A 25,407-nucleotide genomic window follows, 5' to 3' on the forward strand; every position below is an offset into this window, starting at 1 on the left:
GCAGCCCAGAATTGCATTGGCTTTTTTAGCTGCCGCGTCACACTGTTGGCTCATGTCAAGTTTGTGGTCAACCAAGACTCCTAGATCCTTTTCACATGTACTGCTCTCAAGCCAGGTGTCACCCATCTTGTATTTGTGCCTCTCATATTTTTTTTTTGCCCAAGTGCAATACTTTACATTTCTCCCTGTTAAAATTCATCTTGTTTGTTTTTGCCCAGTTCTCTAATCTGTCAAGGTCATTTTGAAGTGTGATCCTGTCCTCTGGGGTGTTAGCCACCTCTCCCAGTTTGGTGTCATCTGCAAATTTGATCAGGATGCCCTTGAGTCCATCATCCAAGTCATTGATAAAGATGTTGAATAAGACCGGGCCCAAGACAGAACCCTGTGGCACCCCACTAGTCACTCTTCTCCAGGATGAAGAGGAACCATTGATGAGCACCCTTTGGGTTCGGTCAGTCAGCCAGTTACAAATCCACTGAGTGGCCAAGACTGCATTTTACCAGCTTCTTTACAAGAATATCATGGGGTACCTTGTCCAATGCCTTGCTGAAATCAAGGTAGGCTACATCCACTGTGTTCCCTTCATCTACCAGGCTTGTAATTCTGTCAAAAAACGAGATCAGGTTAGTCTGACATGACTTATTTTTCAGAAATCCATGCTGACTATTGGTGATCACAGCATTCCTTTCTAGGTGCTCACAGACTGTTTGCTTAATGATCTGCTCCAAAATCTTCCCTGGTATTGATGTCAGACTGACTGGGCGGTAATTATTTGGGTCCTCTCTTTCCCCCTTTTTGAAAATAGGGACAACATTTGCCCTCCTCCAGTCTGCCGGGACTTCGCCTGTTCTCCAGGAATTCTCAAAGATGACTGCCAGTGGTTCTGAGATCACATCTGCCAGTTCTTTTAATACTCTTGGATGCAGTTCATCTGGCCCTGGAGACTTGAATACATCTAGACTAGCCAAGTATTCTTGTACTATCTCCTTAGTTATTCTGGGCTGTGTTTCCTCTGCTGAATCATTTGCTCCAAATTCTTCAGGTCGGGCATTGTTTTCTTTATCGGAGAAGACTGAGGCAAAGAAGGCATTGAGGAGTTCACTTACTGAAGGGGGTCCCCACAGTGTCTCTGCATGACTCATGGCTCCAGCCTTACCTCTTCCTGGGTGTCCAGTTTTGCTGCATATCTCCATCAGGTAGAGTTGGACCACCCACATCTCTTGGAGGGGGCTGTGGAGATGTTTCTGCAAAATCACCTGCCACCAGAGAGCTTGCCCCCTGCATCTATGAATGAGTCCCTGTGCTGGGGTTGTATCTTCCCAGTCATAAGGCACATCCAGAGCCATGTAGAAACAAAGGAACTGGATGGGCTTCGCTGAAGATGGATCATTCTTTTTTTCTCACACACTACAGAAGTAAACCTTTGTCCATGTGAGAATGAAGCAGACCTCCAGGTTTCACTTGGGAAGGAATGTGGTCCAGCAATCTTGCTTTTTGGAGACTTCACTCGATGAAGCTTGAGATTTCTGCAGCATCCAGAGCCCCTGTGCATAGCAAGCTGGTCATTGCTTGCAATGCAGAGGAGTGTGGGATCTGTTGTCCTTTCCCCTTGGGAGGCATTTTGAGAGCAGTCCTCTAAAGCAATGAAAATCTATCATGGGTGGCAAGAGCAGCAGTGAGATGGACAGCATTGAAGAATGAATGCTTTTGGAGCAGCCCATGAAAAATGGGGAGCAATTACATCCTGTTCCTGTTGTGTCAGGTCATTACAGGGAGTTAATGACTTTCCATTTGTTGGGGTGGAGGGGAGATTTCATTTGTGGTGATATATATTTATCAAAGAGGTGACGATAGTTTGCACAGTGGAAGTTTGCTCAGTTCACTCATCCCACTTTTGTCCCTGGCCAAACTATTTGCTAGGTTTTTGCATTGTTCCAAAAAGCAACAAACTCTGTTTGACCAGAGGCAACAGAGGCCTGAATGACAAGTGTGTGCATACTTGAGGTGCACTGAACCGTGGTGAATTTTGTTCCAGGAGCAGGGGGTTACTTTTCACAGTCGTGGCTGTGGCTATTGTCAATTTTCTTTTCTTTAAAACTTTGCAAAATGTTGCCCACCAAGGAGTCACCCGAGGCAGTAGATTTTGGGGACTCCAGTGGAGGCCCCTTTGCTGCCCTGGCTGCTCCTCCTGAGATGTCCCAGGTCATTTCTCCTGAATCCTCCAGCTGTTCCCATTCTTCTGAGCTGGTGCTCCAGGAGTGGTGGCTTTTCCTGGGCAAAATCTGTGCTGGGCCCATCCTCATGGAATGAGACTAAAGTCAGTTCCATCCCATTACTGTGCAAGTTCTTGAGGATGACTCTGTATAAATCCTTAAAATCTGCACAGGTTATGTTGTATGTTTGTGTGTTGCTGTTGTTTTGGTAAATTTAAATAGAAAACAGTAACAACCATCAAGAGAGTCACAAACGCATAAGCAAGTTCAATGAGGCCAAAGTCTGGACATCATTGTTCAAGAGGAAATATGAGCGTGACTTTTAGCCATCCAAGTTCATCTTTCCACAGACCTCCCTGTGTTGGGGTCGGGGGTGGGGTTACAGTCATGTTCAGTTGTTGCAATATAATTGATGAAGCTTTTCCAACCAGCACTGAAGTCATCTGTGAAAGTCTGGCTCTGACCTTGTGCGCCAACTTCTCCATAAGTTGCACATAAGTTTTTAATGTAAAAATGAAGGAAAGCAATGCTACAGAGTGGTCTGCCTCGTGAGTTCTTACAAGGAAGTCCGAGGGCTGCCTTTCTATCTCCATATTTTCTTGTTTTTACCAGGCAATTTCAGCTGCCTCAAAGCAACCAGTGATTGTGTGAGGCGGCGGCTGCACATCTTGAAGTCCATGTAGCAATTCCCCCTGGGGGTGAGGGGTCTTGGTGACCTGTCATTGGTCTCAAACCGAATTTTACATCTTTAACACACATTGCATGTGAAGTTTTATTTAATTTATTCAGTTTGTGGATTTATAAACCACTTCACAACCAAAAGTTACCAAAGTGGATATAAAATACAATATAAAATACAAAAGATGAGAAACTCATTCACCGAAAGGCAATAAATTCTACAATTATTCCAAAAAAATAACTTGGCCACACTTGAGGGGAAGTCTTCTTTGGAGAAAATTCCCCCTAGAGCAGCATCCTGTCACCAGGGGAATTGCTTCATTTCCATTTGTGTGGCTGTAACAGCCCCGTCTCCTGGCTGGCTGCTCCATCTCTAGCTAGTGGCTAAACTGCTTTTATTACTTGCTATTATCGACTGAGTACATACTCACAATAAAAGGTAAAGGTACCCCTGCCCATACGGGCCAGTCGTGTCCGACTCTAGGGTTGCGTGCTCATCTCACTCTAGAGGCCATGAGCCGGCGCCGTCCGAAGACACTTCCGGGTCACGTGGCCAGCATGACGAAGCTGCTCTGGCGAGCCACCACCAGCGCAGCACACGGAAACGCCGTTTACCTTCCTGATATAAAGCGGTACCTATTTCTCTACTTGCACTTAGGGGTGCTTTTGAACTGCTAGGTGGGCAGGAGCGGGGACTGAATGACGGGAGCTCACCCCGCCGCGGGGATTCGAACCGCCGACCATACGATCGGCAAGTCCTAGGCACTGAGGTTTTACCCACAGCGCCACCCGCGTACTCACGATAGAAGATACCTAAACAGCCTCGGCCCAGTATACCTGAAGGAGTGTCTTCACCCCCATCGTTCAGCCCAGACACTGAGGTCCAGCTCCAAGAAGTGAGGTTACAGAGAACCAGGCAGAGGGCCTTCTTGGTGGTGGCCCACCCTGTGGAACATCCTCCCATCAGATGTCATTGAGATAAACAACTATGGTATTTGACTTTTAGAAGAAGCAGCCCTATATTGGGAAATTTTTATGTCTTATGTTTTACAATTTTGTATGTGCTATAAGCTGCCCAGAGTAAGTGGAGAGGATTTTCTCCCTCTTAACACTAGAACTTGTAGGCACACAATGAAGCTGAATGTTGGGAGATGCAGGACAGAAAAAAGAAAGGACTTCTTCACACAGTCAGTCTATGGAACTCCCTCCCACTGGAGGAGGTGATGGCTGCAGACTTGGAGGGCTTTAGATGACGTTTGGACAAATTCATGGAGGAGGAGGAGGAGGAGGAGGAGGAGGAGAGGGCTATCAGTGGCTGCCAGCCAGGCTCTCCTCTGCCTGAATGGAGGCTGCAGTGCTTCTGAATCCCAGTTGCTGGAAGTGCAGGAAGAGAGAGGGCTGCTCTTGTGCTCGACTCCGGCTTGTGGGTTTCCTACTGAAGCATCTGGGTGACCACTGTGAGAACAGGAGGCTGGACTAGATGGACCCCTTTTGGCCTGATCCAGCAGGCTCTTCTTTTATAACTATCACTATAGTTTATATATATAGTTTATATAACTATAAAATCAGAACCAGTGAAGGCGGTGAAGGTCCTGTGTGAGTGCCTGGAGGCGGTTGGAGGATGGATGGCGGCTAACAGATTGAGATTGAATCCTGACAAGACAGAAGTACTGTTTTGCGGGGACAGGAGGCAGGCAGGTGTGGAGGACTCCCTGGTCCTGAATGGGGTAACTGTGCCCCTGAAGGACGAGGTGTGCAGCCTGGGAGTCATTTTGGACTCACAGCTGTCCATGGAGGCGCAGGTCAATTCTGTGTCCAGGGCAGCTGTCTACCAGCTCCATCTGGTACGCAGGCTGAGACCCCATCTGTCCGCAGACTGTCTCGCCAGAGTGGTGCATGCTCTGGTTATCTCCCGCTTGGACTACTGCAATGCGCTCTACGTGGGGCTACCTTTATTTTTATTTTTTAAATGATATTTATTCCAAGTTTAAAATTACAAAAAAACAACAATACAAAATACAAAGAAAGATTTAAACATAACAAAGCAAAAAATAACAAGAAAAAAGTGAACAATAAAATAGAGTAAAAAAAAAGACGAAACAAAAAATATAAAAATGCATTGAGTTAAAATAAAACAAAAACAGATTAAACCTTTACATAACCTTTTCCCTTTACTTATTTCCATGATCTCCTCTCACCTCCCAATTTTGTATTCTAGTTCAGATCGTATTTCCAGCAAATCCTTCTATACGTGGGGCTACCTTTAAAGGTGACCCGGAAACTACAACTACTCCAGAATGCGGCAGCCAGACTGGTGACTGGGAGTGGCTGCCGAGACCATGTAACACCGGTCTTGAAAGAACTACAGTGGCTCCCAGTACGTTTCTGAGCACAATTCAAAGTGTTGGTGGTGACCTTTAAAGCCCTAAACAGCCTCGGTCCAGTATATCTGAAGGAGCGTCTCCATCCCCATTGTTCTACCCGGACACTGAGGTCCAGCACCGAGGGCCTTCTGGGGGTTCCCTCACTGCAAGAAGCCAAGTTACAGGGAACCAGGCAGAGGGCCTTCTCGGTAGTGGCGCCCTCCCTGTGGAACGCCTTCCCACCAGATGTCAAAGAGAACAACAACTACCAGAATTTTAGAAGACATCTGAAGGCAGCCCTGTTTAGGGAAGCTTTTAATGTTTGATGTATTACAGTATTTTAATATTTTTTTGGAAGCCGCCCAGAGTGGCTGGGGAAGCCCAGCCAGATGGGCAGGGTATAAATGATAAAATTATTATTATTATTATTATTATTATTATTATTATTATTATCACTAGCTGGCAGCAAAATTGCTTTAAAAAAGCAAAATGACAGAAGAGGTTTCCCTCAGACCACTTGAATGAAAATCCACAGCAGAGTGGTCATCTGGCAATGCAGAATGAAGCCCCGTCCTGTTCCCTGCATAGGGAATCTGGGCAGGAAGGCCTGGTGCTTCTACTTAGCACCAGGACTTGTGGGATTCCCTGCCCCCATCCTTAGTGATGATGCTTTGGCTTGAAAGTCAGGGAAGGAGGAGTTTAATGAGTCCAGGGAAAGAAGATTGAGTTCCTGGTAGGGCTGGGCAATATATCGTCATATATCACCAGCTAAACATTGTGATATAATGATATATCACGATGCCTGAAAATAAGAAGGAAGGAGAAAATAAGGTGGGGAGGAAGAAGCAGGCGACTGTTGATTCCTGGATGTGGACTTCAAACCGGTTTGAACTGGTGGAGTAGCCAGCCAGTCCCCCACAGATGATTGGGGACGCCTTGCGCAGGTTCTGCCACTGTATGGCAAGGCCAGGTGAGCGTCGCTGCCCAGGGCAGAGTGCATCAGCCGGGGCACCGCATGGCACTGTGCATGCAAACAAGGAGCCCCAGAGTGTTGCTGGCCTCGCCAGGCACTGACCTCCCCAGAGTCGAGGGCATTCATGGAACAGCCTCTCCCCTGAGCTGCTCTGGGCCACCGCCAGCTCTGGCTCACATCAGTAGTGGCCTCTCGTGCAAGCAGTGACTACGGGGAGCCACCCTCTGGAGCATTGGCTCCTGCCGGGTGAGGCACCTGAGGTAGCTCTGTTCCGCCTTAGTGCCGGGGCACAGCTCCTATGCAGCCCTGGAGGCGAGGAAGAGAAGCTAGGGCTGCTCCTGCCACTGCTCACAGGACTCAGCCATACCTCCACTGCCCAGTGCCCCCGTTAGAGGAGGAAGGGAGGACGGAGGCAGCTTCCTCCAAGCCGGATTGCCCTTCCTACTGCTCCTACTGTGTCACCCCAAAGGTGGAGAGAGTTTGCCAGGCAGGAGGCCACAGAAAGGGCTCAGCTTCAGCCTGGAGGTCAGCCTCTTAAGGATTCTTTCGGCAGGGTGGTGAACTGCAGAGGGATAGGCTTGATGGGGGCTCACGAGGCTGCTGTTCACCCCCATCCCTTCTTGTAGAAAGAGCTGCTCACATGAAGCTCACATGATGATGCCACCCCCCACCCCCGCTCCTGGATTACCTGCTGTGGATGGTAACCAGAGGCAGCACTGCCAGGAAAGCCCCCAGGCTGCATGAGTGGGCTGTGCATCACAGCAGGCCTTGCGCCCACCTGTGTGTGCTGCTTTGCCCACAGGGTGCAGGCCGGTGCCACTGCCGCATTGTGGCATATGCTTGAGTGAGTGGCAAGCAGGCATCAGGTGGAAGAGGGAGTGAGATGAAATGCCGGAGGACAGAGCTGTGTGTTCCGTGGGGACCACCCTGCACCCCTTCAGAAGCCTGGCGCCCTGAGGTGCAGAAGAGGACTCTATCCTGATTCAGCCATTAGTTTGGTCTGTTTCTGTATGTGGAATGGGGAGGGTGTGGGGGTCACCTTCGCCTTTGCCTCAGGCAGCAAAATGTCTAGAGTCAGTCCTGCTTACAGCTGAGCATCCCTTTTGAAATATACTCAAAGTGATTTCATGCTCTTTATTCAGCTCATAGTGGTGAGGAGGAATGAATGAATGTCCCCTCAAAGTATCTGCTTTATATACATTATTTACACAATGGGCTGCACATGATTGGCTAATTCTGGAATTCTACTGTAAGCCAATCAGGTTGTGGATTCACTTATATCTGGAGCATGATTGGGTGGTTCCTGCCAACCAATCATACTGCTGCATTGTTCTAGGACCAATCAGACTGCTGCATTCTGAATCCTATTGTTCTAGGACCAATCAGACTGCTGGAGTTTGGATCCTATTCAACTCAGTACATAACTACCCTCCCCTCTAAGTTCCAGTCCTGCCCGGGAGGTTGCATTCATAGTCCTCGAGGTACGCCGGCTGCCCACGTGTGCGTTGCGGCCTGTGGTGTTCCCTGGTCCGGGGTTCAGGTTCTGGCTCGTGTTCCAAGGATGCTGGCTGTGATGGGCCTGTTTGGTCTGGCGCAACCGGCTCGCTCAGTCGTGGTTCTGGTTCCGGTGTCCTTTCGGCCTCGCGGGTCCTCTCTGTATTTACTGATTCTGCCTCTCCTGCTGGCCCCTCCTGCTCTATGGGCCTCACTGCCCCTCTGTTCCCTTGGGACTCCTCTGACCTTTCCTCCTCCTGGTTTTCTCCCGGGAATCGTTGCCGTATCTGGTCGCAGTGGCGGCGCCAGCATTGCCCCCCATCCGTTAGCACCTCGTACGACACGGGGCCAGTGACCCTGGTGACTGTGGCGGGTACCCATTCTGGGCCTGCCCCAAAATTCTTTGTGTACACTGGGTCCTGGGCCTCGAAGGTCCGGGGGTTCCTGCCTTCCCTCACCACTACCTCATCCTGAGCTCTATTGGGGTGAAGGCGGTCCAATCTGATTGCAAGGCGCCGACCCATTAGTAGTTCAGCGGGGCTCTGGCCAGTCGTTGAGCTGGGGGTGCTGTGCTGTGCTAGGAGGAATGTGGCAAGGCGGTACTCCCAATCCCCTTGCGTCATGCGGCGAAGGGTGTCCTTGGTGGTCCGCACCATGCGTTCTGCTTGGCCATTGGTGGCAGGGTGGAATTGCGCCAAACGGATGTGGCGGATGGCGTTCTGCGCTGTGAAGGTTTGGAATTCTCCTGACGTAAATGCAGTCCCGTTGTCTGAGACGAGAGTGTCAGGGAGCCCGTGCGTTGCAAACAGCCTGCGTAGTACCCGGATGGCTGCGGATGTAGAAGTGGACGGTACCAGTGCGACTTCCAGCCATTTGGTGTAGGAGTCCACCACTATGAAGAATGTTTTCCCCTGAAAGGGGCCAGCGAAGTCCACATGCAGGCGTGACCATGGTGCTCGGGCGGACTCCCAGGACTGGACTGGGGCCCTTGGGGGATCTGGGCGGGATTCTTGGCAGGCCTGGCAGTGTTTGACCCAGGCCTCTATTTCTCCGTCGATCCCCGGCCACCACACATAACTCCTGGCAAGGGCCTTCATTCTTACTACCCCTGGGTGTGTCTCGTGTAGGGCTGTGAGGACCCTTTTGTGGAGGGGCTGGGGAACAACGACCCTACTTCCCCATAACAGGCACCCCTTGTGGGCTGACAGTTCATGTTTGCGGGTTGTGTAGCCAGCAATTCTGGCCCAGGGCTGCTGCTGGGCCATCCCCTCCACACCCAGTCCAGGACCTGGGAGATGACCCTATCTTTCTTGGAATGGTGTGCAACTTCTTGTGCCTGAATGGGGTGGTCGGGAAGCAGCTCCAGGCTCATAACCTCTTGTGCAGGTGCTGGGTCGGGGCCTGTTTCCGGTAGTGGTAGCCTGCTGAGGGCGTCCTCATGGCCTATTGCCTTCCCCGGGCGGTGAATCAGTGCATACTGGTAGCTGGCAAGGAAAAATGACCACCTGAGGACGCGAGGAGACAGCACTTGGCAGGTCTGCTTTTCGGGGGCAAACATGCCAAGCAACGGCTTGTGGTCAGTCACCACGGTGAAGGGTCGCCCGTACAAGAAATCATGGAATTTTTTTACTCCCTTCATGATTGCCAGCCCCTCCTTGTCTATTTGCGAGTAGTTCCGCTCGGTTGCGTTGAGTGTCTGGGAAAAGTATGCTACCGGTACCTCTCTTCCATCCGGGAGTTGGTGTCCCAGGACAGCGCCAATGCCATAGGGCGAGGCGTCGCATGCTAGCACCACCGGCAGCCTCTCGTCGAAGTGTGCCAAGACTGAGTTTGAGACAAGCAAGTCCTTGACTGCCTGTAATGCAGCCTCCTGGTGCTGGCCCCACACCCAAGGGGCCCGCTTGTCCAGGAGTCTGTGTAGGGGCTCCGCTACCGCCGCCTTGTGGGGAAGGAAGGAATGGTAAAAGTTCAATAGTCCCAAGAAGGCCTGAAGTTCAGTCTTGTTCTTGGGCGCTGGGGCATCACAAATGGCCCGTACCTTGTCCCCAGTTGGGTGGACCCCTTCTGCGTCCACCATAAATCCCAGAAAGTCCACCTGAGGCACTCCTAGTAGACATTTTTCCCGCTTCACCTTGAGACCCGCCGTCTGGAAACGGTGCAGAATGGTGTGGAGGCGGTCCTCAAACTCCTCTGGTGTGGGCCCAGCAATCAACACATCATCGAAGAAGGGGGTGACGCCAGGAATCCCTTTAAGGAGCGAGTCCATTAGATTCTGGAATATGCCTGGTGCCACACTGACACTGAATTGCAGCCGCTTTACCCTGAACCCTCCTCTGTGTGTCACAATCGTCTGTGCCTCTGCTGTGGCCTCATCTACTGGCAGCTGTTGATATGCTTGGGCCAAGTCCAGCTTGCCAAAAATTTTCGACCCAGCCAGGGTGGCAAGGACATGGCTGACCACTGGCACTGGGTATGCATGGGCCGTGAGGGCCTTGTTTATGGTACATTTGTAGTCTGCGCAGATGCGGACCGAACCATTAGGCTTGACGGGTGTGACGATTGGGGTTTCCCAGGGGGCATTAGGCACCGGCTCCAGCACTCCTTGCTCCACAAGCCGGTCCAATTCCTCATCTATACGGGGTTTCAGGGCGAACGGGACCCGGCGGGCCTTGAGCCTGACCGGTTGTACTGCGGGGTCAAGCTGTAGAGCAATGGGGGGGGCGTATACTGTCCCAATTTCCCATCGAAAACCCCTGGAAATTCCTTGCATATGGCATCCACATCCACTTGTAAGGTAGTGTGGTTCACCCCGGTGATGGCTAGCCCCAGTGGACCAAACCATGCCAATCCCAGTAAGCTAATGTAGGGGCCCTTGACCACAAGCAAGTCCAGTTGCTGCGTCCGCCCTCGGTATTGCACCCTGAAGGTCCCCACCCCCATTGTGGTGACCTTACGTTTCTGGAAGTCCCGGAGGGTGAATGGGGCCGGCCTGAGTTTGGGACCCCCAGTAGGACACAGTTTCCTTAAGGTCCTTGCCGAGATTATGGATAGAGTTGAACCCGTGTCAAGCTCCATGCGGCATGGGGCCCCCTCTATCTGTACCTCTACATAAATTTTCTCTACGTTGGGGTGGGGCAACTGGTATACCTGGAAGTCCGTGAGCTCCGTCGAGTTGCCTTGGTGCGTTGGGCCCCGGGATCTGGGGCTCTTGGATTGGTCATCTGATGCCTGGCGTCGGGTGGGCCGAGCTCGACACACCCGGGCGATGTGTCCCGATTTTCTGCACTGCCTGCACTCTGCGTTGCGGAAACGGCAGGTCCTCCTCTCGTGACTTTCCCCGCAGCTTGCGCAGTTCCCTCCTTCTCTTCGAGGCAGCTGTGGTATGTGGGCTGCTTGTGTGCGCTGCTGTATTCGGTGCACCTCCTCCCTGTCAGATCCTGAGTCGTCGGTGAGGTCTTCGTGGTGGATGGCAGGCTCAGCCATGCCTCTTGCGTCAACCTCTTGGCAGTTTCCGTTGCCAGGGCCTCCTCCAGAGCAACCTGGAACGTTAGGTCCTTCTTAAGCGTAGAGGCGTCGTTGCAGCTTCTCATCCTTCAGGCCACCGACGAGGCGGTCACGAAGCATGTTCTCCAGCTCTGAGAAGTTGCAGAACCGGGCGGCTTGGCGGAGAGAGGTCACAAACCCAGTTATGGTTTCCCCAGGGGCTTGCCGCTTTGCGTAGAAGGCATTTCGACGAGCCACCACTGAGGGCTGCGGCGAAAAGTGCCCCTTCAGCTGTTCCATTATTGTTTTGTATGGAACAGTAGTGACGTCTTCAGGTGCAAGGAGAGCCCGGGCGATTTCAAACGTCTCCTCTCCGCAGATGCTGAAGAATATCGCCCTCTTCTTGGCGTCTTCTTCATCGGTGACCCCTTTGGCTTCTAGGAGGAAGGTGAAACGGGAGGCGTACGCTTCCCAGTCTCCAGATGCTGGGTTGAACGGCGAGAAGCTGCTGTCGGTTGCCATTCTGAGTTCCTTGTGTCCCGGAGCTGAAGCCTGGATACACGGTGCGAGGCAGCGGTGCGGCAGGTGGCGGTGCTGCGGTGCTGTGTGTGGCAGTCAGCTCAGCGGGATCCCACCTTCGTCGCCAGTGAAATATACTCAGAGTCGCAAAGTGATTTCATGCTCTTTATTCAGCTCATAGTGGTGAGGAGGAATGAATGAATGTCCCCTCAAAGTATCTGCTTTATATACATTATTTACACAATGGGCTGCACATGATTGGCTAATTCTGGAATTCTACTGTAAGCCAATCAGGTTGTGGATTCACTTATATCTGGAGCATGATTGGGTGGTTCCTGCCAACCAATCATACTGCTGCATTGTTCTAGGACCAATGAGATTGCTGCATTCTGAATCCTATTGTTCTAGGACCAATCAGACTGCTGCAATTTGGATCCTATTGTTCTAGGACCAATCAGACTGCTGCAGTTTGGATCCTATTCAACTCAGTACATAACACCTTTCTTACCTGGTCCTCTGATGCCCATAGCCTACTGCAACTCACTGCATTCGTACATTCTTCTTTTCTTTTGCCTAGCTGCATCCATCTGGGTATTTCCTGTACATGCTGATTTATAATTAAGTTCTTGCTGAGCTCTTTTCTGGGTGAATAATGGCTGTGATGAAGGATGACCGAATGGTGCAGGGTTCAGTGGAGTGGCTGAACGCCCATTAATCTGGACGGGATTCCAGTTTCTCAGTAATTTGCACCTCAGGGATCCCACCTGGGACAGGATGCTCAAGCGTGTGTTGAGCTGATGGGGAAGCTGGGGAACCAGCAAAGGGATATTTGCTTTGGCAGCTCCACTGAAGGCCAAAAGCCAAGATCTGTGATGATAAGTGGCTGTATTTAAACTCTACTCTTTCCCTGGCGGTGCTTGCAGTGGAGGGTTAGGGGGTGAAGGCTTTTTTTTCAGAGGAGAGTAAAGACTTCCAAGCCAGTCTTCTCCTCTGGCCGTTTGCCCAATAACTTCTGCAGGCGAAAACGATAAAGGGAGTCCTTGCAGTAGCCGGACCAACCTCCAGGTGGGATGAGGGAGGTCTTTCTTTGGAGGTCTTTAAGCAGAGGCTTGACAACCATATGTCAGGAGTGCTCTGATGGTGTTTCCTGCTTGGCAGGGGGTTGGACTCGATGGCCCTTGTGGTCTCTTCCAACTCTATGATTCTGTGATTCTATGATTCTATGAGGGCTATGCAGGACAGTGGACTTGCCTCAGGAATGGGTGGAAAACAACTAAATTTGGAAATACAGAAAAGCTAGGTGGGCAAATGTTGGGAAGGGCCTGGAGCTCTCCTTCCTCCACTGCAGGGGTGGCAGCAAACAGTTCTTTTAAAAAAAGAAATTATTCTGTGAACTGCCCTGACACCTCCGGGTATAAAGGTAAAGGTAAAGGACCCCTGACAGTTAATTCCAGTCGCAGACGACTCTGGGGTTGTGGCGCTCATCTCACTCTATAGGCCAAGGGAGCCACCATTTGTCCGCAGACAGTTTTTCCAGGTCATGTGGCCAGCATGACTAAGCTGCTTCTGGCGAAACCAGAGCAGCTCACAGAACCACTGTTTACCTTCCCGCCAGAGCGGTACCTATTTATCTACTTGCACATTGACGTGCTTTCGAACTGCTAGGTTGGCAGGAGCAGGGACCGAGCAACAGGAGCTCACCCCGTCACGGGGATTTGAACTGCCGACCTTCTGATCGGCAGGCCCTAGGCTCTGTGGTTTAGACCACAGCACCACCTGCGTCCCTCCGGGTATAGAGCAGTCTATAAATTCAGTAAAAATAAAAATAAAAATGTAAGTTCCTCCCCTGAAATCTGGTAGAAATCCCACCAATAGGAGCATAGGAAACTGCCTGATATTGAGTCAGACGATGGGCCTACCCACCTCAGCATTGCCTGTGCCAGGGAAAGCCAATGTTTTTGGACTACAACTTCCATCATCCCTGACCTGCCAGCTGGGGCTGATGGGAGCTGGAGTTCACCAACATCTTGAGGACACCATGTGGCTGTCCCTGTTCTACGCTGAATGGCAGCGGCTTTCAGGTAGGGGCAGCAGTGGAGCATGCTCCCATGTCCCCCAGGGCAGGGTGCAGAGGGTGCTGGAGCCCGCTGTGCCTGGCCAGGCCTTGCCATTCACTCTCTGCAAAGGCCAAGAGGGCTGGGCTAACCCGTTTTAACTTGACAGAGTCTGGCTTATGAAGGTACATAAGCTCCCCATGGCCAGTTGTTAGTTATTGGAAGAGACCAGCCCCTTGGCTCTGTGTAAGGCAGCTTCCTGCTTTGGCTCCCTACCCTGACGGGCCTTTTGCTATCTTAACTCTGCCCTGGGCATCTGCCTTCCCCCTCAGAGACCAAGCCAGGACCAGGTCAAGGCAAGAGAAATATGTACAGCTGGGAGCGCAGATTGTACCATGAACTGAACAAGATGTTCAACCGCTTAAGCTTTTTCCGTTGCTTTAGTTGCATGTGGCCCTGGAGGATCCAATCTGTGGCTGATGTTCTCCAGGCATATGATGGAGGGGGCTTTGGCCCATAAAAGCTTATGCAACCATAAATGTTGTTTGTGCTTAAGGTGCTGCAACTCTTGGGTCCCGTTTTGCCTGGGCTTTGTTGACAAGTCAGCAGCAAAGCTGTGTGGATGACAGCCAGGCATGCCGTGGTGCTGCTCTCTCGGGAAGATGCAGTTTCTGCCTTCCCGCTCTGCACCCCAAGAGTGAAGGTGCTCGGGACAGCTTGCCACTGCAGGCACAGCCCCAGACTTGTGTGTGTTGGGGGGGGGGGGAGAGAAGCTAATTTGCTGTGACTTAAATGGAAAATATTCTCAGCTGGGCACAGAGCTTTCTCTGAGTCATGGATTGCAGCTTCAGCCCCCAGTGAATGTTCCTTTGCGGGTGACGGTGTGACGGAATTCAGTTTAATAGGGCAAACAGGACGTCAATGTGTTGTGCATTAAACATGCCCTTTCTCTCTCCCGCTTGGCTCTGTTTGTTGCTCAAGCACATATGGCCCTTCAGCAGGACTAGTCAGTCTGCAGATTGCACCACGCTTGAAACATGGTGCATCATCCGTGCGCCCTTTTCTTGTTGTGCTACCTTCTTGGTTGTACATGGTGCTTTGCAGAGTAAAGGAAGCAAAGGGAAAGACCTGCCCTGAAAAAAGTTCACAGTGTAAATTTCAAAGCAAGGGAGATGACAGAAGAAAGGAACAGCAGAGATGGGTGCGAAGAGACAGAGGTAGGAGTAACAGGCAACTGGGTTGGAGTTTAGCAAAGTCACTTAAATAATACAGGCAGAGTCCAGAGAGAAAATCCCCGATAAACACTTTACTGAGCAAACTGAGCAAAAACAGTGTATAATTTGAGAAGAAAGGAGCAGACCTTGTTTATAGCAGGCAGACATATAACCAGACATACAGAAGAAAAGTTTTTGCAGAACTGTACAGTCAATCAGCACTTCAGCAAAGATTAAGCCATTCTGCCTGGTTGCTAAGCAACATCTCCATCATTCCCCTTCTTAGCTAGTCGACTTTAACACCAACAGAATTAACCCATGAGTTATACACTGAATGATCTCTGCTGTTGCATTTCCAACATGAGACACATCCAGTTCCACATACTTAGGTTTAGTTTCTGAAAGGAGTGAGGGACAAAGGAGTTAATCTGAGGGCTTCACAGAAATGGTGGATTTTGACCGGTATTTAAAGTGGTGGTGTTGGTGGGGGAGGTGTGGCCCTGTGTAGGTCAGGAGTGGGGCACAAGCCTTATCAGCCAGAGGGCCACATGACCTCAAAGACAACCTTCCAAGAACCACTTGCATTGCGCGCGGGGTGTGTGTGTGTGTGTGTGTGTGTGTGTGTGTGCCGGAGGCAAAAATGAGTGGAGCAGGCAGTGTGACTCTTCTTAACTTTATGTGTACCTTCCAGACCTGCAAAAGCCAGAGTGGGGTGACTATATTTGCAACTGCTCTGCTTTGTGCTTCTGGATTGCTGACAGCTGCAGGTGGAGAGAGGAGAGAGTGATCCTGTGCTCATGTCCTGCTCATGGGTTTCCCACAGGCATTTGATTGGCCACTATCTGTTTCTTTAAAATTTCACAAAATTGCAGCCACAGTTGGAAATGAGAGATCTGCAGTGAGATGGAGAGGAACATTTGACCTTTTGGCCCCACTACACAAATGTGCACAAACAACCCACACAGCGCTTGGCTCTAGGGAGAGGGGCAGTCCTGCCTGTCTGGCTGCAAAAGTTCACTTGGGTTCCAGAGTTTTGGAAGTGGCATTGCTCTTCTGTTTCAAGTTGCAATCAAAACTGCAAGGATTGGGTGCTACTAAAGCTCCTATATCTAGGATCGCTCACAGTGCAATCCTATGCAGGCCTGCTCAAAAGTCAGGGTGATCAAGGTAAACCTTGGTTTTTTGATTGCTGCCTCAATGCAATTGACAGAAGATCACAACTTAAGAGACCGTGAGTGTAGACTTGAACAAGCTTGTTTGTGCTAAATTCAGATGCCGTTGGGTGAAATGTATGTACACACATATAGGGATATGCAATATCCCTCCATCTTTGGCCACAGGACACTTGGCTATTGTTGTTTTCTGTAAGAGGCTAGCACTCATTTATTTCTCAATTATTTCTTTTTATTATAAAGTTTTGCAATAGAAAACTATCTGCAACAGGAAGTTGCAACAGGAAAATAACATTTTATCTTTCCTCCCACTTTTGTTACGAAGAGAGCAGATGACCCCTTTCCACTCCCTGATTGCTGACACCAAGACCTGCAAATCATAATGCCAACCTATCTATTAACCCCTATTAATAATTCATCTCTTGACCTTTCCCACAGTTATTTTTTTCAAGTTGATGCGTGCTGCATCAGTGTTCATGTCTTATTAATTTTGTGGTATAAGAAATGAAGTCATTCCATGCAGTGAAATGGGATCCTGCTTTCACCTGCCCTATGATCACATGTGCCTGATGGGTAAGAGTTTTAAAAATTCCTTTTCCCATTTCTTTTGACTTCCAGCTTTAAAGATGAAAATAAAAGAGGTAAAAAAAGAAAATGGAGACAAGAAGATCATCCCCAAGAAGAAGAAGCCCTTGAAATTGGGCACCATCAAGAAGAAAGATCTCAAGAAGCTGGTGCTCTATTTGAAGAACGGGGCAGACTGTCCTTGCCACCAACTGGACAACCTCAGTCACCAGTTTCTCATCATGGGGCGCAAAGTGAAGACCCAGTACCTTCTGACGGCCATCCACAAGTGGGATAAGAAAAACAAAGAGTTCAAAAAGTTCATGAAGAAAATGAAAAGTCCTGAGTGCCCCACATTTCACTCCGTCTTCAAATGATCAGATGGTGCCAGGATTGGAACATTTCTTCTCTTCTCTTTGTTTTGTTTTGTTGCTGGCCCTGAACTTGCACAGACTTTCTTTTGGACTTGGTGGCTCATACATTTTGGCTCCTTCTGCCCTGGTGGACACTGAACTTTGATCCCTTGTCATTTCTTTCTGTTTGTTCCTTTAGAGCAGGGGTGGGCAACCTCAGGCCCAGGTCCAAATGCAGCCCTCCAAGCCTCTCTGTCTGTCATTGGGGACACATCTCCTCAGCCACGCACCTCTGCCCAGGCCATCCTCCTGGGTATGTTCAGCCTGGAAACGAGGAGACTGAGGGGATATGAGAGCCGTCTTCAAATATCTCAAGGGCTGTCACATGGAAGAGGGAGCTCTGGAGGGTAGGGCTCAAACCAGTGGATTCGAGTTACAAGAAAGGAGATTCTGACTAAACAGGAATAACTTTCTGACAGTAAGAGCTGTTCAACAGGGGAACAGACTCCCATGAGAGGTGGTGGATGGGGGCAGATTTGGGTAATCTTTGAGCCAGGCTAAAATTTGGCACCCCAAATGAATCTTCTCAGTGATGGATCTTCTCAATGTTGTGCCCCCTTAGCTCAGTGCCCTGTGCAGGGCACTGCCCTAAATCTGGTGTTGCGTGGACTCTCCTTCTTTGGCAATTTTTAAGCAGAGGTTGGATGGCCATCTGTCACGCATGATCGAGTTGAGCTTTCTGCAATGCAGGGGGTTGGAGTCGATGACCCTCTCGATTCCTTCCAACTTTATATATAATTCTATGATTCTATAAGCCCCTGACTGAGGTGATTTTGAAAGGAAGCACTTTCAGCAGAGCTGTGCTGGCTGCTCTCCAGTTTTCATGGAGAAATCTTCAATGTCACTGGGGTGTAAGTTTTCACTAAAAAAGTAAGATTTCTGAATAACCTCCTTTTTCTGATTCTGTCATTTCTCCTGGCTATTTCTTCAGTGACCATCCATGTGGATGATCCCACCCAGTAAGGAATCCTGTGGTGAATGGGATAGTGTCATAGCAAGAGGTGGCCAGTTAGATTTTGCTGTGTGATGATGCCACTGTAGGTAACTGAGGGCAGTATAACGGAATATATAACTGAATAGAAATACATCTCTTTCTTTCTTTCTTTCTTTCTTTCTTTCTTTCTTTCTTTCTTTCCTTTCGGCAAGGCAAAAACATCGACAAAAACTGTGAGGTATTTCAACTCAGCTTTAGTCTGTAAAAAAACAAAAACTCAGCTTTAGTCTGAGTGTCTGCAGGTGCAACAGGAAGTCATGAGGACCCTAAGACCACCCACATATGTCATGCTTACTTGATGTGTTTTAAATCATTTCATTGGATCATAGAGTTGGAAGTGAATTTAGAAGACTACCTAGTTCAGTCCCTCCCTGAAAGGCCGTCCAGCCTCTGCTTAAGAAAGCCCTCACAAAGGGGTGTCCACCCCCTTCCAAGTCTGTTCCACAGCTTGTAACATCAGGAAGTCCTTCCTAACGAGGGGTCTGATTGTGTTTTGTTTTGGAAAGTGTGGAATTGATAGATTCATCTTTAAATGGGAACTGAATTGAATTTCTCCCCTAATCATAGTTCAGTGTCCCCTGCCGGAGGACCCTCATTAATTCACATTAGATTGGTAGAAATCTCTCCCCTTTGGCTCATCAATTCAGTTTTGAAAGGAGGAAGCTCAGAAGAGCTTCTTTCTTCTGACAAAATTTCCACATAGGTGGTTGTTGAAAGATGGAGTTCAATGCCCCATCTGGCTCCTCTTCTGCTTCCACAGCTCGGCTAGTATTTCAGCCCACATATCATCACATGAACCAGCTGAAGGTTGTGTGCAACCCTCACACTCTCCTGTGGAATACATGGAAGCACTTGGGTTCCGGTTGCCTCCTCAAGGCAGACGAAGGGAGGGGAGAACCATGGTCAAAACAGTTCGAGAACCCCTGGGTTCCACTCCATTTGTCCTGTGTGTTGCCAAGGCACAGGATTAAGCAGATAAAGAGTTAATTGTTAAATTGGCAGAATGGGGGTAGAGTAAGTTTAATAATGCCATAGTTCAGAAATGACTGGTGTCTGCATTGGGGGGGGGGGCATTCTTTAAATCAGCCTTCCCCCAACCATTTGTTTTACACTACAGCTCCCCTAATTTCTGACCATTGGATTTGCCACCTAGGTTGGGGAGGCTGCTGTACACAATGGTCTGAGGGCTCGGAGAAAGAAGTGCATTTTGCTGCAGAAACAGATCCTTCTGGAATGTTCATAGAATTGTAGGGTTGGAAGGGACGAACCCCCTCCAGTGCGGGAATCTTTTCCAACATTGCCCAATGTGGGGCTTGAACCCCGAAACCTGAGGTTAAGTCTCATGCTCTATCCAGGGGCGAAGGAAGGCTCTCCGGCACCCAGTGTGGGGTGTCGAGGGGCGGGGCAAACCGCCCGGCAGTGCATGCGCGGCACTGATACACTCAAGCGCCGTACGGATGGCGGTGGGATCTTCTGCTCAGGGCGGCGGGACGAGCACCCCGCGGGGTACCTTCTTGTCACCCCCCTCAGAGATGGCACCCAGTGTGGACTGTCCCCGCCCCCTTCCTCCGCCACTGGCGCTATCCACTGAGCTGTCCCAGGTGCCATCCAGCATTAACAGCCTCACAATTATGGAGCACACCATGCACTCAGGAACAGCATATTACATACCAATATAATTTTTACATTTACAAATTGCTTAGGGAAAGCAAAAGAGATGTGTAGCATTAAAGTATGGAATATGTATTGCAACTTGAAAACATTTTTATCGTCCTTATGAATGAAGCTTTTTACTGCATACTGACTTCAGTTTTGACAACATCACCAGAGGCTAGATGAACATTGCTCTGGGGGCTGACAGTGGCCCATCCCTGTTCTAGTTATTTACTGAAAAGTGTAATCTAATGAACTGTTGCTAATTAATGTGTCAAGTTATTTTAACTGTGCTTGGACCTTGCTGGGTTCCTTTTTATTTCCCAGGAGGGACAAGTTACATGATTGTTTATAACCCTGTTCCCTTTCCTTGGATTTTGTTTTTGATAGCTTTTTCTAGTTTTAAAGTATGCTATTTTCTTGTTTCCTGAACCCCACCCCCTCTTAAATTCAGTTATTTTGTTGTTAAATGTGAGATATGTTGAGGTTGAAGAATGGAGTTTGTGCTTTTTTCTTGATTATTCTATTAATATTGATTTTCATAAAAATAACAGAACCCAAGAAGCAGAAAAATACATCCAATGCCATATGGCAATCTTTTTAGGCTACTTGTAAATCTTTGTATTACTCTGAAAAACAGAGATGTGGGGCATCCCTGGCCATTAGTCAGGCTGGCTGGAGCTGGTGGGAGTTGGAGTCCAGTAACATTGGGGGAGCTGCAGGTCCCCCACTCCAGCAAAGGCTCTATGGAGAGAAGCAGTCTCAACATTTGCCCAACCCCAGCAGCCCCATGATTCTCTGTGCAAGGTCTCTGACACAAAACACAGACTTCTCTTTCCAATACCATTCAAAATGGGATAGGTATCAGTTCCTCATGGATGCTGGGAAGGGACAGAAGACACATCCATTGTTCAAAGCTGAGAAAGCAGGTGGCCTGGTTGGGGCCTCTGCACTCAGTGCAGCCAAATTCTGCCCAACCATGGCTCCCAGGTACCTTGACTCACCACCCGCCCCAAACCAGAGCTGCCACAATATCCCAGACTTCCCCAACCTGGTGCCCTCCAGGTGTTCTTGAACTCTAACTCCCATCAGCCCCAGCTAGCATGGCCAGTAGTCAGGGATGATAGGAGCTGTAGTCAAACAGCATGTGGGGGGACGGGACACCAGGTTGGAAACAGGCATAATATCCATTGTGAGAGCCAGTGTGGTGTAGTGGTTAAGAGCAGTGGACTCGTAATCTGGGGAACCGGGTTCGCGTCTCTGCTCCTCCACATGCAGCTGCTGGGTGACCTTGGGCTGTTCACACTTCTCTGAAGCCTCTCAGCCTCACACACCTCACAGAGTGTTTGTTGTAGGGGAGGAAGGGAAAGGAGAACGTGAGCCACTTTGAGACTCCTTAGAGTAGTGATAAAGCGGGATATCAAATCCAAACTCTTCTTCTTCTTCATTGTTATATGAGGCAATATGAGACATTTACAAATTGGCTAAATATATGCAAATATTTCCAGTTTGCATATTGGATTCACATCTAAAAGTTATGCATTTTTATTGTGGCTTTATAAAGAAAAACGGAAATTGTGTATAAGATCCCCCCAACATAAAACTGGCAAGCCAAAAATGAGGGGAGCTTTTTGCCAGTGGCAATTCTGGGAAGTGCGGGGTGGGGTGGGGTGGGGTGGAGAGAGCAAGAATATGAAGAGCAGGGATACTATAAATGCATTTCCTCTCGGGGAATAGAGAGGTAAGACATGCTCGAGGCAAATTTGCCTGGTCTCTTCCTATTTCCCTCCCAATCACAGAATCAAGCTTTTCCAGTTCCATTTTGTGGGACTACTGGGCAGAAGAATCGGATTTGTTCCATGTAGTCAGGCCCAACTCAGATGCTTATTTTTGCTGTGGTCTTGCCCATTTCCAGTGGGGCTTGAGCAGGAGAATTGTTCACATAGATTGTGCTCAATACTGATAAGGGTGTTGAATAAAACGTTTGGATTTTCTGCCAATGGCTGCAGTCCTATGCACACCTTTTGGGTGTAAGCCCTGCTTAACTCAGTGGGACTTACTTTGGAGTAAGCATGCATGGGATCAGGCTGTCCTGCACTGAGTTCTTGGGGTGACCTTCGTTTGTCGGAATACTGAAGGCAACCTATTGGTTTCCGCACACACAACATTTTTCTGTGCTATTTTTTCAAGTGGCAAGTTTCATTTTCTGCCCCACCTCCCCAGCGAAGGGGAATGATGGATCTTGTCCAAGGCAGAAGTGCAGAGCGATGTATGTGGCAATGAGCTAGCTTTGGCTCTGAAGGGAAGCACCTGTTTCAGTGGGGAAAACAAACCACCTGCATTTGGTTAACACGCTGCCTCCCTCAGTCCTGCAATGTAGTGGCTCTGGGTCTCTTAAGGAGTGTCAGTAGAGGTCACTGGATCAGCAAAGTAATCAATAAATGTGCAGGGATGTTCTGGAAGCTCCAGCACATTCTCTTGGGAGCCATCACTAGGCCTCCCCCCCCCCGCCCATATCAGCACTATCAGCAACACATTGGGGCCAGTGATTATCTGTGTGCAGGTCATTGCACAAGGGAAGGACTTCTCCCTGAAATCCTGGTCTGCCACTGTCAGTCAGTGTTGATGATATGGAGAAAGATGGGCCCATGATCTGGCAAGGCAGATGGCAGCTCCCCCTTTTCCTAGGTCAGTGGCAGAAGGTCCTAAGTCTAATCCCCAGCATCTCCAGCTAAGAGGATATCATCTAGCAGGACTGGGAATGCCCTTTGCCTGCTTCCTTGGAGGTCTGCTGTTGAGTGAAACCAATGGAGTCGAGAGAGGATGAGGATGAGGCCACCTCGGGTGTTTGCAAAACATGCAGCCTGACCCTGCGCAGAAGAGAGTTGATTGGGTCTCACTGCCAAGGAAGCAGGCACAGGCTTGCAACTTTAGGGCCCAGGCCAATTTCCGAGGATCTGGCTTTCAAGGAAGAAGAGACTCCAGCACATCAGTGGCCGGAGCTGGTGCCCAGAATTGGACACACTGTTTGATGGAACCACTTCACTTCTATGTGCAGGCTCATACTTCTTCTGTTTCCCTCTCAAGTGCTTTCCCTGTGTCTATTCACGTTCATTTAACTAAAGTTTTTATGAAGAAATGTTGTTTTCTAACCCTAGTTTGTTGTGTTTCAAGCGACCTGAGTGATCACCTGTAAATAAATCCATATTTAGGTTTTGTATCTGTATCTAAGTTTTCGCCCTTCCTTTAACTTAAGGGCCTTTTCTGGGGCTTGAGACAGATAATAGTTCCCCCCTCCTGCCCCAATTGGAAAACAGTTTTCAAGAGGGATGTCTGCTCTTAGCACATTTCTATCTCTGGTTAAAAGTTTTTGTACGGGTTTTCTTTGCATGGTTTGATAATGGTGCAAAACCTGTTTGATCAGGAGTGACAGCAGGACAAAACAAAAAAATTGTATGTGTCCATACTTCTGACTGTTAAAAATGCTGCATAATCTTATTTATGCCTCTGTGGGTCACCATGGAAAGGAGAATGAAAACCTTTGGAGGAAAGTGTCCCATCTCTCTCTGGTCCAGAGGTGCCAGCTTCCGAAGGAGAATTGTGGGGGTGTTGCGTGTGCAATATCACGACGCGGAAAGAGCTGTAGGTGGAGCTGGATGTGGTGGCCATGGAATTTCAGTGGCCGTGGCTCCTCCTGCTGCTGCTCTTGCCGCCACCACTGTTCGGGGACTGCTTCCCCGCTCTTTCCCTTCCATGGCAGGAAGAGCAGAAGGAGCCAGCCACTGAAGCCACACTGCGCGTGGCTCTGCGCTCAGCCTCCTTGGCTGCCTTTGAACATGGGTGTGTGTGTGCTGCCCCCCAAATCTCTTCTAGCACACCCACCCAGCTGCTGATTAAAAGGTTCATTATATCCTGATATGCCCAGGTCACCATCCGCCATCACAGATCTCATGACACCTGTGTGTAAAATGCTGTGTCACTGAATTTAACACAGCCCCCTCAACAGGACTGGGAACAGATGCCTTGGCCTCCCACCTGAAGGTGGCCTTGATTGGAACGAAATATTAACGCCAGACTAAACATTTGCATGGCTCTCCCTCCCAAAATTAACACGACACAGCAGTGCAAAGTTTCACGAATTTGTGGCATTTCTCAAATTATGAGAGGGCCGTCGTGACTTGGCAGGATTCTGCCCTGCTCCACCTCCCCTGGCCTCAAGCCTTGGAAAGTTTATGTTAGCCCCCACCCACCCCCAATCCCACCACCATTTCCTTTGCCTGCCTCCTCACTCATTCTCAATGTTTATTTAATAATCCTGAAAGAGCTATTAAGCTTCCTGGCTTTAAATGTTTGCTAAACACCCTGTCAGCTCGACTTCGCTTGAGACGACCCGGGCTGTGGGGAGACAGTCGAAGCCTTGGGTTCTTTAGGGAATGGTAAGAAATCTGCTTGTTCCTTGGCAGACCTGCCCCCAACATGCACCCCTCCCCAAATGTGGGTCCAGGAGCCCCACAGCCTGGGACTCTGTGAGCTCCTCAAATAGAATGAATGGGCAATGGAGGGATTTGGCCTGGCCAGATCTGTCTCTAGTCAAGCAGCAAGGGTCATCTGCTGGCTTTCACGGTGCAAGGGTCTCTGTGCAGGGTAGTTTACAACAGAGTAACACAAAAAGCAACATAGCGTGGATATGTAACACAGTTCCCATGAAGTGATGATGATGATGATAATGATAATGATAGTTGAAACACTACAATTCATAATAATCAGCAGTGCCAAATTATTCATGAATTGTTCAGTCACTGATGATCTCACCCAAAAGCTGGCTAGAAGGTGACGCCTTCACCAGTTTCCTAAAAGAAAACCATGGTGTAGCTCAATGCACCTGAAGTAGGGAGAGTGCTCCACAGATGTGAAGCCACCACTGAAAAGGCCCTTCTATGGAACCAGGCGCTGCATGAGTCATTCTGTGTAACGACTGCCAGCCAGGCCTCCTTCTCTGACCTCAATGCCATGGGAGAAGGCATTCTCTTAGACTGATGTTATAGGCTTAGAAGGGGCACCACTAAACCCTAGAAATTAATACATGGTAGGATTCTGATTATTTGGGATCAAAAGGGGAAAATACCAGCTGCAGAGGAATTCCTGAGCTAGCCTATGCAGGATGACCTGGCCAAGCTTAGGACCATTAAGAAAGCATCGAGGGCCATTGGCAAGGCAAGAGAACCATCCTTCTCACTTGCTCCGAGGTATGAACAGAGACATACCAAATCCAGCAGATTTGGAAGGTTGCCAGTATAACTGGGTGTGAGGTGACAGGAAAAGAGAGTCTTTAGCAAGGTGTACTGGTAAGAAAAGGGGTGAACAAAGACAGAGATCCATCTTGGGCAGGCTGGCTGAAGCTGGCTGGGAGAGATGCCTTGGACTCCAGCGCTGCACTGCTGTGGGGAACAGGCCCCTCTTGAGATGACCATGCTGTAAGATCTAGATTCCCTCCATCTAAATTCAGGAGTAAATAGGTTAATACATCATATTTCTTAAAGCTACTGCAGCCTCAGCCATGTCTTCATTTCTGCAAAGGAGCACAGACACTGACTGAAGGCCAGAACCCCTGGAATCCTGT

The 25,407-nt window shown here is 49.3% G+C and overlaps 1 protein-coding gene across 1 annotated transcript in view; it reads left to right on the plus strand.

Annotated features, from left to right (window-relative positions):
• The window catches only part of SFRP1 (secreted frizzled related protein 1), a 49,044-nt gene extending 26,031 nt beyond the window's left edge, over positions 1–23,013 (plus strand). The window contains exon 3 of the mRNA XM_081016465.1: positions 16,782–23,013. Within this exon, the coding sequence (XP_080872591.1) occupies positions 16,782–17,104 (323 nt within the window). The 3' untranslated portion in view covers positions 17,105–23,013. The remainder of the gene's footprint in view (positions 1–16,781) is intronic.
• The last annotated feature ends 2,394 nt before the right edge of the window (positions 23,014–25,407 follow it).

Source organism: Podarcis pityusensis (assembly GCF_964106645.2).
Source record: "Podarcis pityusensis genome assembly, chromosome: 8".
In the NCBI taxonomy this organism is placed as follows: Eukaryota; Metazoa; Chordata; class Lepidosauria; order Squamata; family Lacertidae; genus Podarcis; species Podarcis pityusensis.